This window comes from Hyalella azteca, unplaced genomic scaffold, assembly GCF_000764305.2.
Source record: "Hyalella azteca isolate HAZT.00-mixed unplaced genomic scaffold, Hazt_2.0.2 contig4677, whole genome shotgun sequence".
Lineage (NCBI taxonomy): Eukaryota > Metazoa > Arthropoda > Malacostraca > Amphipoda > Hyalellidae > Hyalella > Hyalella azteca.
The window spans coordinates 129,101-144,889 of NW_025934888.1; the positions used below are offsets into that span (position 1 = coordinate 129,101).

Here is a 15,789-nt window from a genome sequence, read left to right on the forward strand (position 1 = left end):
AAACTGTAGAGTACTTTTACACGTTATAAAACACTGAAATTTTTCAAGCTGTCAGACAGTACAAAAGAAACAAAGTGCAAAAGGTTGTGATACTATCCTTAACGTACAATCTTGTTCGCAGTCTCATGTGTACACAACAGAATTCAACAACTAAAACAAATTTTCCAATGATCACCAGCCGTTGATCGTTTCACCTTCCTCTGCAAAGAACAAGCTAACTGGATACGATCGTCTCGGCTCAGACAGACGACTACATAAACTTTGAAAAAATGTCTAACAATTACATCGATATCAATTGCGCAGAGTCCAAATTGAAAGTTCAATGTTCCAGCAAAAAAATGGTCAGATTACACCCTGTGGTACTGGATCAGTAGACAGTGGCGTCTATAAATGACTAAGTACATAGGAGAGCAAGAAGAGGGAAGAAGGCGCGCATTTTGACAGCTAACTTGAGTGATTGAACGAACAAAAGAAAAGCTACAATAAGCACACGGAAATACTCTCCAATAATACTACTGATAATGATGGAAAGGAACATGAAACGCAACTTATGTACAGCAGTGCAGCACAAGGAAATTTTCGTTAAATGCAGCAAGGCCAACAGAAATCCATAACAATGCGCCAGAAAGTTGACACATGCACCATGTGGTCGAGCCCAATACAGAAAAAGAACATGAAAGACATCTTGTAGTTATCGTGTTCCGCTGTACATTTTGTCATGATATTCCCGAGGGAAAAACGTCCAATTACAGATAAATTACGACCTATGAACGGTAAATATCACTATTTCCACTGGAAGGGAAATAGTATCAAATCTGGAAATGAAATGCGGAACAATGAAAAGCGGTGGGCAAAGAAAGGAAGCGCGCAACACTGGAAGCCATAAAAGCTAATGTTAGTAAGACACGCACTTAACGAAACCATTAATTAACAGTCGACAAAGGCGTAATAAGTGCGACTGAAAGCTTAGTGGGGTGATCAAACTTGAAGCCGTCTGGTTGTTAGTCATTTCATCACTGGCCGAAACTCGTGCAAAAAGTTAGTCATCACGAGAAAGTGTTATATGCCACCTTCATAACGCTGAAACTAAAGTAGAAACGCAAGCCGCCACTACGTGAGATTTGGTCAAAACTTGAGCAATGTAAAAATAAACGCCGGTGAATTGTGAGCTGGCGGTGGGCCCTGGCGTCATTAGCATCTACAGGCGAGACGAGACGCATCGGCATTGCTCAAAAAATGCAAGGAAACAATATACGCACACGTAACTTACAGCTATGTTAGATGCTACGTTAAATTATTAATAATAAGTGAGGGCAATAAGTTAAGGCTGGTAAAATGCCAGCGACAATGCCAAACCCACCGGGCATCGCTACCGGTAGCAAGTCATCACAGATCTGCAGGAAGAATAATTTCAGATGAGTGGATCTCTCATGTAGTGCTAAGCAAGATTTTCTCACAGACCACCGTAACTCTCAATAAGGCTACTGATATGAATGGTCAAAGCAGCTCCTGTAAATAGACGAACCACAATCAACGCTCACACAGAATTGAGCTAAAAGACTTGTGCGGTCTAATCGGTGACCATTTGTTGAGGGCAGCGCCTTACAAAATATGTATTAAAGTCTGAATACAATTTCAAGTTGTTTGGCAAGCTCTAGGATCAACGTTAGATGTCTTACACAGAAGTCAAATGCTGAAGGGCTAAAGGAGGCATTCTGTGGAGAGGAATTTCGAGCTGTGCCAAAGATAAACTTCAGTCTTGCTATGATGGGCTCCTTCCAAATTCTGTTCTTTACTCATTTACTCAATACAACTCGACCTACTGTCATACTTTGAATGTAAATAAAATAAGTGGCACCAAAAATAAATTTACAAAAACGCCATGAACCCATCAAAACAAAGAGCACATGACTGAAGAAAGCACAATACGAATGACCTCCCACGCATCCAGTGTAACGAGTTTGCCGAGAGATCAGTGAAGAGAATCGTGAGAATTTTAACCTTGAGTAGAAGTGGTACTAATGAACATTGCTGGCAACATTTAACTTTACTGCGAAATGAAGCATTCAGTTGAACGTTAGGCCACGAAATAAATCTACAGCGGGAGCACGTTTTACGCGAGCTAATCGCATGAAGTTTCAATTTGAAACTAGCGATGGAATTCTTGTCAATATCTAGCAAATGAAAAAGAATTTGTTGTCTCTATAGTTTATGCATGTTGAAACTACTGTAAAAATTTACTTACAAACTAAATTCAATCAACATGGGAAAATTAATACACTGCCAAGTAGCTCGTTAACTACTTTGATATTAATGAACAATTACCATGTAAGAAGAGCACTAAAAGGCAATTGTGTTGTATGATACACGAGAAGCACATGAACTACTTGGCTGCAGCTGTACAGGCAGATCTTACGCGAAGTGATGTAGAAACGTTCGTGATGGAACAAAACTACCAATGCCATCTGACTTCAACGTTTATCTAAATTAAATTACTACGTATTAACACGGAACTTCTAGACCACATGTAACCTAAGTATTTACAAAATAAACCAAAGAGCTTTCAAATTGCTAAGACGTAGATATATTAATACGGGAAAATGACAACGCAACGAAGGGATTGCGACCACCAAACCACACAAAAGACAAGGCTGGCCTCCACGTTTTGATAATATGTAGCATGATCTTGAGATGCACAATAGCTCACCCAAGACTATGAAATGTTCACTTAGTAATAATTGATAAATATTATAATTCAATATGATCATAATTTGAATTGCGCTAGAACAGAAACAACACAAGAGGCTTAGGTTGCTTACGCCCATCTTTGGATTGATGAACTAAAAAATAACAGGTAAACATTACTAAAATCAATATGAGTTATTAGCAATTGTTCTATTGATCTTGAAACAAATTTCAGCCATTTAACTCAACAATATAGATCAATTTGAGCAAAACGGATTAGAAGAAGACAGACTCCAAGATAATATAAATGCGAAAAAAGTTATATTTTCCTCGGTCTATTTAGATGCGGAAAAGCGTGCAGACCGGGAGGCGGCGATCCATCGTGGCCTGGGACTGCTACGTCCGTAACAAATACCAAGTATACCAAGGAGCGCAAGCTATTAAAGACGCTCAGCTAACACGGGAAGTCACGTTCACAGCCGCTATGCAAGGATCGCTTCAAACAGCCAGTACGCGTCAACTCCAGGCAAGAGGGGGACGTGATCTTATCCAATTGATCTATTATTATAACCAAATACTTTTTATTATTTCGCTCACTGCGTTGCTTTTATTAGTAAAATTATTTCGGTCAACCATAGCAAAAATGTTGGCTCGTGCAGAGGATTTAATCACACAGTTAATTTACTTATTAAATCATCACAAAGACACCAAAATCCAACCGCAGCGGTTCACCAAAACACTTCAATTTTTATACCTAAAATTGTGCACGTATTAGTATAAGTAAATCTTCCTGATACTGATATGCCATTTTTCCTCAAGATGGATTCCTGAGCGAATGCGGACAAGTAAGGCTAACGGATGACTTGCAAAAACATAAATAATTCCGTTAATAAGCAAAACGATTTTTAGCTACAGATTTAGTGACAGTCGAGAATCGCGTGAGAGAAATGAGATAATACCTATGCACGAAAAACATCAATGAAATAATGACGAGCTCTGAGGAAGCATAAGAGTTTTACTGTTACGCGCGACACAAAATCTAGGCAGCATAGCAGTAGCTAGGCACTCGCTCACGCGAGTTAACATCTTGTTTTAAAGCCCTTATTATCACACCGAAATTCTCATAATCTTGCCAGAAAACACAAGTTTAACATTTTGAAGCAAACACAGTGGACAATGAAAAAATTTGTTTTCACTATTCCAAACTTACTACAGTCTCCCTTCTCACAGTTCACAAATAATACTATCAATTCAAGTTCGCAACTATTCTGAAAATGAATATAAGAGGAATTCTGTTGAGCGTGGAACAAACGTGCAACACACGATTTCGCTGTGATGGGTGCTAGTCATTGTTATTAGATGAAGTATTCATAATACGATTTGATATAAATCTGTATTATCGGTGAAACTATTATCAGTTATTTAATACGACGTGACCAATATTGGCACAATAAATACCTGCGTTAAATATTGATGGCTGCACAATTTACTGACCTCACATTGATATAATTTACAGAATTATAAGGTGAAGTTAACACTATAACATTCACGAATGAGTCGTGAACTCAGCATAGCAAGTGTGCAGCTGCAGCCAACAAGTTGATTCATCAACCAATGCCAAGGGTTGACAAAAAAGTTAACATTGTCTTTACAAAACTTCTCTTTAACTTCACTTCTTGTTTGTCTGTCTGTCTGCTACAAATCTTATAATCGAAATTTAACCCACTTCTACTTATCCTATCGATCTGAAATTTTGCACACTTGCGTAAAGTTGGAGACAATGCAAGAATCAAATGACAAAATAAATGATTTTAAAAATAAAAATCAATAATTTTTTTAGATTAAAATGATAAAAATTATTGATCAAAGTGAAACATTAAAATCACATGTGCAAACACATCAAGGAAATATTAGATGAAGTAGTCATAATACGATTTGATATAAATCTGTATTATCGGTGAAACTATTACCAGTTATTTAATACGACGTGACCAATATTGGCACAATAAATACCTGCGTTAAATATTGATGGCTGCACAATTTACTGACCTCACATTGATACATTGATATAATTTACAGAATTATAAGGCGAAGTTAACACTATAACATTCACGAATGAGTCGTGAACTCAGCATAGCAAGTGTGCAGCCAACAAGTTGATTCATCAACCAATGCCAAGGGTTGACAAAAAAGTTAACATTGTCTTTTAGATTAGAATGATAAAAATTATTGATCAAAGTGAAACATTAAAATCACATGTGCAAACACATCAAGGAAGGTGATTAAACAACCGAGCAAAACGAATGGGAAATTCTAATAATAGAAGCAACAACGGAAATTAAAATTAAATAAAACTAGAATAACGATTTACTCCAGCCACAACATCAATGAAGAATACCCATCATGTCTGCTCCTATAGACTGGACAATGGACATGCCCTAAACTTCCAGTGTAACGCGGGCCGTCACAGCAGCCAGGATACCGAAGGCTTAATACAGCTCATTCCAGGCGCTCTAATATTCTTGCTAACATTCTGCAAGTGGAAATTTACGAACAACCCAATTCGATGGTAATTACTTACAAGTGTTGGATAAAGTGCAACCCATTTAATCATGCACCACATGAATGAATTGCACCAGCGTAAATTCAGTCAGCTTTTATGCAGAAGAAGAGCTAGCAGATTAGAAACTTGCACTCGTTGTGTAACCAATTGAAACGAAATCAAATAAATAACAACTTACAGAGCACACTACATCACATTGTTCTACCGCAACTCAGCACTGGTTTGGCACTAACCTAGCTAATGATTAGTTTACAGTTGGAGCAGTTTGGTGGACGAAAATAATTTTTGGTAATGAATTCAAGATCTGGAATAAGAAAATATTCGCTAGGAACAACTTAGGGGGAAGAAAAAGGATAAATTTACAAGAATGGCAAGTAGTCCTTTCCTGAAAACAAGTGAGAGAAGCAACGATTTCTCTCAAACAAAATCGAATGGAAATCTGTGTATCAATAACCAGTTTTGCGTTACGACAAAAAATTTGACACTTTCGTTTCAATAATTAGCCAAAGAAAAAGTCACATCACGTTGTCTATCTTTAGCGTGAATAATCAAAACCAGAACATAACAATCATTTTACAATCCAGTAGCAGTCTTGATCTGAAAAGCTAAAAGTTGAATCGATTTTTAAATCCAGCAAAGTTTACAAGTGTTGGGGACTGAAGACGGTCGAGCAATCTTGAAATGAAAAAAACTATGTGCCGAGATTATGGTCACTGGAAGTGAAAATTTTCTAATAATCAAAGGACCGTTCAATAAATTGCTATGGGCATGATCAAAGAAAGCATCTCGCATTTTATCGTGCCGTACCAGACTACTTAAAGCAAAAACTGCTTTTCCACTCGACCAAATTCACTGTGTAACTTAAGGGAACTTTGGCTCGTGAACATCTAAAGGAATCGTAATAGTAAGGACAGGATACAAAATAATCTCACCAGACGACTATCGAGTCAATCGCTAAAAACGAGTAAAGAGGTTAATTACGAAAAAAACAAAGTTATGTTCCAACATGAACTTGAGACAGATAATGGTAGAAAAACAGACATTATTGATCCCCATGACTCCATCCACATGAAGAAAAGCAACGACACCATTCCGTTGCAAAATAGGAACAATAGGCACACAAACAGCTGGATTCCTACAATTTCTTGAAAAGTTGCAGCATTACCAAAATGCTGCAAAAATTGTCCCAAATTACAGGGGCAAATCGAGACTGATTGTGAGTACTGATAAATTCGAGGAGTTCTCGTGAAGTTTAGTTCTCGTTTTAACGTGAATATGGATTGATACTGCTTTACACATTGTTGCGCTAGTTGGTCATCATTAATGGGCAGATATTTGTTCATTAAGCTGAACCTTCAAGAAACTTTATAAGCCACAAGAAGGAGTAAATACTAGTTCACTTATGAAGTTCAAGAGAATCCGTCATCGACGTCTTCCATATCATCAGAACTATCATCGGAGTCGTCAGACACAAGATCAATAGGACCTAATTTTCTAAGCTTATTGTCGTTCCCGAAAGACAAATCGCTACGCTTGCGCTTCATGAATGATGGTGGCGAGTCAGGAAACTCATCTATGAAGGAAGGCGGCCCCACACCAGGTTCCTCTTCTTCATCTTCATCAAGAGAGAAGCCAACGGGTCGATGTCGCACGGCGTGGTTTGCGACGCTGGTCGCGCTACGTCGCGCCTCCTCTTCGGCCGTGCGTTCTTTGGAGAACTCGCTCACCAGAGGATACACATGCTCGATGGCTGCCTGCACGTTAGCGATGCTCGGTGCTGCACAGCATATCATTAATGAGCAATTTCAAATGTCTTAATTAAAGATAATCATTTTGTACACAAGGTCTAGGGGCAGGTGGAGTATCAGAGACAAGTATATATTGTTTCAATTCGTACTAGTGTTTGAAATTATGATTAGGTTATGTCCCTGATATAATACCTGCTTGATCCACATCAGATCACAATGAGTTGAAAACGCTCAAGCAAAGATTATTCTGTTATGAAAGTATGCATGGCTGAAATTGTTATTAACATAGTTTCAACAATGAAAATTGCAACACAAATTTCAGGAATAACATTTCAAATTTAAACGTAATGTCAAAACAATGAATGTGCTGAGCACCAAAGGCATGCACGCTCACCAGTGACTGTTATGCTGCCAGTCGAGAATATTTTGAGGGTTGCTTTAGGGTGAGGAATTCTGTAGGTAACGCCAGGGTGGAGCTCTGGTTCATAACTGCAACATACGAGTAGACAGTTAAGACTGCAGCAATAGCATTTCATGTACCTGGTATCAACAGTTGGCAGCATGGTAATTTTAATGCTAAGAATATGATCTATATGCATCCAAAGGTATTTGAAAAAAAAATCCCTTCGAGATCAAAAGAGCCAATTTGTCTATGTCTTGTATCAAGTTTCAAGTACAATGCATATGAGATACTAACTGAACAAAGCAATAGCTGAAGAGAATGTGAAGTGAAGCAAGAAAAATTGTTTTCAGCATCGCTCTATCGTTGTTTGATCATCATATCACTTGCACTCGTCTTTGTGGTAACGTTAGCAGAGTATAATTCTGTGCAGTACAAATTTCATCTGACTCATAATTGAAGTGGCCACTTTGGGTCTTTTCATGAGCACCATACTATAATGGAATTTATATGTACTTATATCATAAGTCTGCTTGAACCGTAAGATAACAAGGAATCTAAAAGCAAAGAAAACGCCAAGTAAATTCACCATATCGATATTGAAAACGTTCATTTATGCATCTTGCATTGTAGTATTTCGAAGTACGTTTGTAATACTGTTCATTCAGTTGTCAATGTGAAGTCCTGCATGATGTCACAAAATAGATTTACCTTGTCAAGGCTCATGCCGACGGAGTTGTTGTTACCTTGCACTGTTGCGGTGCTGCCGTGAGAAGGGCGTGATCTTAATGGCGAAGGGCATGGTACATGTGCCGAGAACGTTGACGACACGGAAGTTCTTGAAGCGCGTCTTGCAGCCAAGCTTTTGCAGAGCGCGAGCCACGCGACGAGCGGCCGTGCGTGCCTCGACTTCTGATGTTGAACCTGTTCGGTAAAACGTCTTCATATTTTGCATCAACAGGTTAAGGATAATTAAATCGCTCATTATTACTCAAAATAATTTACTGTTAGTTTATGACGTCGAGGCAACTGATGTTTGTGATTTCCTGAATTTCTTGCAACTAACATGCCAATTATTGAGCAACAATGCAGATCACGGATTATTTACTCATTAAAGAAAAACTGCACATACATGTTAACTAAACAGTGAAGGACATAATTCCTTGAAGAGTTTTGTTCATGGGCTTGTTCATACATGCTTTAATTGAACACTGAAGTTTGTGTGGTAGTAAAAGATTATTGTATAACTGCATTTTTCCTTGAATGATGAAAAATATGCATCTGAGTGACATGCTAAACTTGAAATGGGCACAAATCTACAGAAGCCTGCATGGTTTTGAAACTAAATTCCATTGAAGAATTGCAAGCTACGCCTCTTGAGCAGCAGAGCAGGCGCCCACCTGTGCAGGTAATTTTGCCAGAAGACCAGATGGAAGCTGTCGTGGGGGGTTTGCGTAGCTTCATCGTCACCATCTGAAAATGGTTTAAATACATGAAAAGAGCACAGCATTAACATGGAGGAAAGAGAATATGGTTCACATACATGAATATTGCACAACATAAACACGGAGGAAAGAGAATATGGTTCACATACATGAATACTGCACAACATAAACACGGAGGAAAGAGAATATGGTTCACATACATGAATAGTGCATATAAACACGACGGCAAGAGAATATGGTTCACATACATGAATACTGCACAACATAAACACGGAGGCAAGAGAATATGGTTCACATACATGAATAGTGCACAACATAAACACCTGTCTCTTATACACATCTAGATGTGTATAAGAGACAGCATGAATAGTGCACAACATAAATACGGAGGCAAGAGAATATGGTTCACATACATGAATAGTGCACAACATAAATACAGAGGCAAGAGAATATGGTTCACATACATGAATAGTGCACAACATAAATATGGAGGCAAGAGAATATGGTTCACATACATGAATAGTGCACAACATAAATACAGAGGCAAGAGAATATGGTTCACATACATGAATAGTGCACAACATAAATATGGAGGCAAGAGAATATGGTTCACATACATGAATAGTGCACAACATAAATACAGAGGCAAGAGAATATGGTTCACATACATGAATAGTGCACAACATAAATATGGAGGCAAGAGAATATGGTTCACATACATGAATAGTGCACAACATAAACACAGAGGCAAGAGAATATGGTTCACATACATGAATACCATCAAACAGGGTAAAAAGTGACAGTTATAGCATTTTTTTGTTAATAACTTCTTACCATAAAACATTTTACAAATGTGTTTGGGCTTATTTTTAAAGGTCTTTGCGATGGCTATTGTATGGCATCTCCAAATAATTCCAAATGCAATTTGTAAGGTGCTGGGCGCAATATAAAAGGCTCCTGAATTAATCTGGAAATGGGGTACGTAATTAGGGACACTTGCAATAAAACTCAGTTTTAAAATGCTTGAAGCATGCAGAGTGTACTCATGTATTATTAACAGTGCTCTGAAGTCCTCCTCTTTCATTGTAGATGATATAAATGTAGAACAAATGACATTTTCTGCAATTTTTACTCGTTTTCCCTTTATTCTAAGCAAGGTGAATGTAATCAAATTTCTTTGTTGTTAATTAATTTTTTCATTAACTGGAGCCTTTGCTAACCAAGGCAGTTCACTCCAAATGCAGTTTTAGGGGTGTCCCTTATTACCCCGTTTTGCACAAATGACCGCCATTTTTTCTTGGAATGAGATATGCAAATTCTGTCAATCACGTTTTTAAGCCAACAACAGTGTGAACTTTTATGTAAGTAAAATTTTTCAATATGACAAATATTTTTTCTGCTACAGACCTTAGCAGATGTACTTTTCCAAAATCTAACTCTTCACACTTTTTTTCAGAGATTTTTTAGGGGTAATACATGTATAATTTCTCAACTTGCTTTATGCTGTAAAGATAGTAAAAATGTTCAACTTTACGCCACTATTTTTAATTTTGAAATATTTGTATTAGTTTAGCTGCTACAAAATTTCTACAAAATGTTGGAGGACTGTCCCTTTTTACCCCGCCCATCCCTTTTTACCCTGTTTGATGGTAGTGCACAACCCAAACATGGAGGCAAGAGAATACGGTTCACATATCAAATACAGGAATATCACACAACATAAACACCAAGAGAATATAATAAAATTCACTTTTTAACTAGAACCAGATTTTGACAGCCAAAATAATATTTGAAAATATCCAACCCCATTGATTGAGTATTCTTTTATTAGAGTAATTTGGAATCAAATCCAAAAACCAAGCAAATAAAATCCATTTGGAAAAATCTCTCTCATAAATAAAATACTGCTGTCCTGTGCAATCATTACTTAGAAATAAGAATGCTATATAAAACCATCAATGGGCAAGAAATTTTGCATTTCTGAGTAAAAATAAAATTTGGGCTTCTAAAATGATCAAGCTTTCAATGAACAGTAAAAACAGATAACACAGGACAATTGAATGAAAACAGAAAAAAAGAATTGTTTGAAAAAAGGCAAGACTCACCCCATGCTCTCGCCGGTACTCCACATTATTGCCATTTGTAGCTACTTCCCGCAAGTTTATATGGCACCCAACAGAGTACGAACACACAACATTGTTGATGACAATGTCAATAACTCCAGGGTCTGATTCACCGCCACCACCAGCATCTTCTTTCTTCTCCAACTCTGCAGTCTGATGGAATTCAAGTGCAGTGATTAATACGCAAATAATGTTATACTTTTATTAATGAAACTTATTATAGAAATAAAAGCAAAAAGTTCCAGAGAATGCTTAAAAAAAATTTCCAATTCACAAAGAAAATGAAAAATTCAACAGCATAGAACTTGATGCTTACCTTTTCAGTGCCTGACAGAAAACCATTACTGGTTGTGTTGATAACCTGGCCAACTTCTTGAATATCGTCATCATCATCATCATCTTGATGAATTTCTGGAGAAGAGGTCTGAGGCTGAGTGTTTTCCTGAGCCTCAACAGCAGCACCATTGGTCAGTTGACAATTTTTACCTCCATCCAACTCACTATCTTGATTAGTTGAAGGAACATTCATTTCCACCTCAGCAAGGGGGGACTGAAAGCTTGGCATATCACTCTCTTTGCTCTGAACATTATTGGAGGGCATAATAGCAGGTGCTGAAGGTGCTGTGCCATTCACAGACACACAATTTGATTGGACGACCGAGTTAGGAATGCTAGCCACATTAGAAATTGCTGATAATAATTGTTGGGATTGTGAAACTGAAATTATTTGTGGGTGGGGTTGAATAGCTTGTAAGTGAAGCTGTGGCTGAGATCCACCTATTTGTTGACTAGTGGTTGCAACAACTTGATTGGTGACATTCATAGACTGCTGCTGCTGTTGCTTCTCCAACAAAGCATGAGCACTTGCAATTGACACAAGCTGAACGCCAGGTAAAACAACTTGTTGCTGCTGTGGTTGCAACTGAAGGGATTGTATTGCAATAGGAGTTTGTTGACGCTGTTGAAGTTGCTGCAATTGTTGAGCTGTTATCTGGAAAGGCTGATTGATAATTATTCTACCATCAGGTAGCTGATGCCCCTGATGTAATTTGTTGTTGGGAGCAATACGAATGATCTGAGTTTGTGTTGGCTGCTGGAGTCTGAGAACTTGCTGTGGTTGCTGTTGAAGTCGAATTAGTTGCTGTTGAGGATTTTGAAGTCTGATGATCTGAGGCTGAGACCCTAGCTGAGGTTGCTGCTGTAACTGTTGCTCTAACAACTTTTGCAGCTGCTGCTGTGTAAGGCACAATTTACCCATAGTTGGGACATTAGTTGCAGGAGCAGCACCTACAATATTGGAAGTTGTGATCATCTTGCCATTTTGGGCTCTAATAATTGTATTGCCATTGGCTAAGTTGGTTTGAAGAACCCCATTGGAAGCAATGGTAGAAATGCCATTAGCAGTGAAGGAAGGTAAGCTACCAGTAACTGAGGTAACCACTCCATTATTGGTGTTGGCCAACATGGCTCCAACATTAACAACATTGGAATTGACACAACTGATTGCTCCACTGCCATTCACTGAATGCATTAATGAGCCATTCGAAGCAACTCCAGCAACACTCTGCATTAGTACTCCATTATTTACAGCTTGAGATGTTGTAATGTTCCCAGAATATGTCATGGAGCCATTTGCTATTCCAGAAGCAACACTGGAGTCACTAGTGGAATTAAATACCACTTTACGAAATGTTATCACTCCATTGCTAGATCCACTGTTTTGCTTCATTATAATTAACACTCTGGAAAATTGAACAAATAGTTAGCATATGAATAGAGAATACAATGCAGAAATATTTTTATTTCCTACTTTACATATCATCACTGACTCTATATACTCTATTTGGTCTCCATCTAAAGTGTGGTATTGAAAACATAGTTTCTTAGAGACCACTGTATCCTGATTTTCAACTATCAAAAATTGTTAACTTCTTATCTTATGCAAAAAAAATATGAAATCTTGAAATTATCCTATAGACATTATATAAACCTACCTGAAATTCAAACCTCTAATTCACTCAAATTACCTCTTATATGAATATTAATTGCCAGGAAACCCTATATTTTGATTGAGTTATACAAGTCATAATTCCTTTTATTCAGTTCAAGATAATGTTTTAAGCGGCAACTTTTACATACAAAGTGTCATAAGAGTCATAAATGGCAAAAAATATAAATCTAGGTAACTAATCTCGCAGATTTTGTGTTCAAGTGGCTTAAGTGCACCAGTGAAGCCGAGTTAATTTAATCCCTAAGCAGGCAAGTGAACAAGTATCTTTGACTCTAAAAAGAACATTTTCCAGTTTTTCCCTCATACCAACAAACGGGATAATAAGGGACAGCTTCAAGCATTATTCATTAATAACTTAGTACCATGTAAAATTTCATAAACAATTTAGGGTTCATTTTAAAGCTCTCTGTGAGTACTATCAAATGGCATTTCAAAAAAATTTTCATCTGGTATTTATAAGGTGCCAGACACAAATAAATGCGTCCCAAATTACCCCTAGAATGGGGTAATCCGGGAAACTTGAAATAAAAATCGATTTTAAAATGTTTGAAGCATGCAAAGTGATAATTTTTTAACCTATTAGATATGCAAACTTTTTAAATCTTTATATTGTGTTATGTAGCCACAGTATTAGGCCTTTAATGACCATTGACAACATTATTCTATGTCAAATAGTTTTTGAGTTTTGGGGGTTTTTGTTAAAAAAAAAAACGAAAAGTGGTCTAAGTTACCCCGCCGGTCTAAGTAACCCCATTTTACGGTACTCTGAAGTCCTCCTCTTCCTTTGTTGATGACATAGATGTAGAATTAATGACATTTTCTGTGATTTTTACTTGTTTTTACTCTATTGCTATGATATTGCCATATCCATACATTACCATATTATTGATGGATATTACCATACCTATCCATGAACATGCCATTGAGCATTTACATTTTACAACAACCTTGTCCACTGCAAGCTTCATATCAGCAGCCACATAGCATTTCTTCTGTATCTGAGCATACAGGACGGCTTGTAATTTGAAATAATAACACACCATTTTAAATGGGACAAGTGATAAGTGTGCTGGCAAGATCTTCTAAAGGTGCAATTTAGCTGCTGATGCATTACCAAAAATCTTCAGATATTCACCTACTTTCTGCACCCTGGAATCAAGTAGAAATATTCCAATCATGCTTAGACATAGAGGTGCATGATGATGATCCAGCCCCAAGATTACAAGGTACCTAATGAAAAATATGTCACCATGGAGTTTAGAATTTGGTTCCATAAAATTTTAGTATTTTGCATAAATTTGAAATTTCCAATCTTCCAATTGATAGTATATTGAATCAACTCAACAGCAGTTAAGAAAACAGTAATTGTCTCTTTCAGTAGGTATTCACCACCCCCCAATGAGCCCAATCCCCATTCCCAACCAATTTGGAACATTTGGCAGAAGTGTACTATTACTACTATACTCAAATATTAATTTTTCATAGGTGCTTTTTGGAAATTGCAGCTGAAAATTTTATTATTATCCTCAACTGAAAAAAAATTAGGAAATGGCCAAAGAAATTGATGGAACTGGACAGAAGCACTGGCATTTTTGTCCAATTCACCAGTGGATTTTGTCCAATTTTCCATTTTGCCTCCTCAACCATATCGTCTTACAGCGATACTAATATCCAATAAATAAAAATGACATATTCAAGAGAATGATGAAATATAATCAATAGCTCATGCCTACTATAGTATTACTATAGTACAATATATATATATATAGTAGTGATAATAATAGTACTATAAAGTATTCTATTAGGTACGACAATGAACGGTCACCTATATCTCTTTAACTAAAAGTCGAACAAGGAACGTGTATGAGACGTCACGAGAGTCGACACTCTAATTTTAACAAAGAACCATAAAAATTCACTGCTCTAATTGTAATGCTAATTCATCTAACTCTAATTAAATGGGACTGATTATCATCAGTCTCGTTTTATAATTGATCACATAATTCACTTTCCTGCAGGCTGCAGAATCCGTCTACTATACTGTACAGTAGTTCTTGCAAGTCGCGAGGACAACACTTGTCGACACACATAGCGTGTCATGTCAGGCTTGCAAATGAACCTGTGAACTAGGTTATAGGATATTTCCATCGATCAAAAATAGTTATAAATGTATTAAGTGCTAAAATTTTACATAATAAATGGACTAAAAAGATTGCTTCATCCATAAAATTTTTATGAACTCGGCAAATGTATTCGTCATGCTACCGCACTGAAATCAGTACTCCTCACCTCAGCAGAAGCAGGCAGAGCACTGACGCATATCATTGGTTGGAGACCTACCTAATGTCAACCAATGAAGCTCAGTCTCTCATTCCGTGTTGGGCCACCTAAAAGTTTCCTATGCATGCATCTTATTGGAGGATTCTCGGGCTCTCAACCAATGAAATTGCTTATGCTTCGATCAGCTGTCTGCATACCGGAAGAACAATAATAAGAAACACACGTGAAACATGTAAGAAAATACATTTAAGCCAAATTTCCCCACAGATAAAAATAAGATTGATCAATGCATAATGCTGGTTCTCTGGAACATATTAAATGTAAAAATTAGCCGTTTTTGACATTCCAGGACATAAATGCGGAAGGCGGCGATAGATTTTTTATATAATTAAGTTACTGCCTATGTTGTAGAAGGAACTCACATATACTAAGGTATGAATATGTGATTATATTATACTCATAGTCTCCACTTGGATTTTTCGGTATCATTTTTAAGAGAGGAGTTCAGGTACATCTTAACTTTCAAATAAAACA

The 15,789-nt window shown here is 37.1% G+C and overlaps 1 protein-coding gene across 2 annotated transcripts; it reads right to left on the bottom strand.

The window, feature by feature from the left end:
* Position 1: 1 nt before the first annotated feature.
* LOC108681538 lies at positions 2-15,309 on the bottom strand. 2 transcript variants are annotated; one of them, XR_001931512.1, is made up of 7 exons: positions 11,281-12,708; positions 10,947-11,117; positions 8,797-8,869; positions 8,143-8,320; positions 7,391-7,485; positions 4,735-7,025; positions 2-4,179 (listed from the first exon to the last, which is right to left on the bottom strand). XR_001931512.1 is itself a non-coding variant. In XM_018170582.2 (7 exons), the coding sequence occupies exons 2-7, from the start codon at positions 12,691-12,693 to the stop codon at positions 6,658-6,660; spliced, it is 2,298 nt and encodes a 765-aa protein (XP_018026071.1). In that variant the 5' UTR covers positions 12,694-12,706; positions 15,265-15,309; the 3' UTR covers positions 4,808-6,657. The 2 variants fall into 2 exon arrangements, 1 of the variants encoding a protein (XP_018026071.1); XM_018170582.2 differs by lacking the exon at positions 2-4,179 and adding an exon at positions 15,265-15,309 and having other exon boundaries at positions 4,808-7,025; positions 11,281-12,706.
* Between the last annotated feature and the right edge of the window lie 480 nt (positions 15,310-15,789).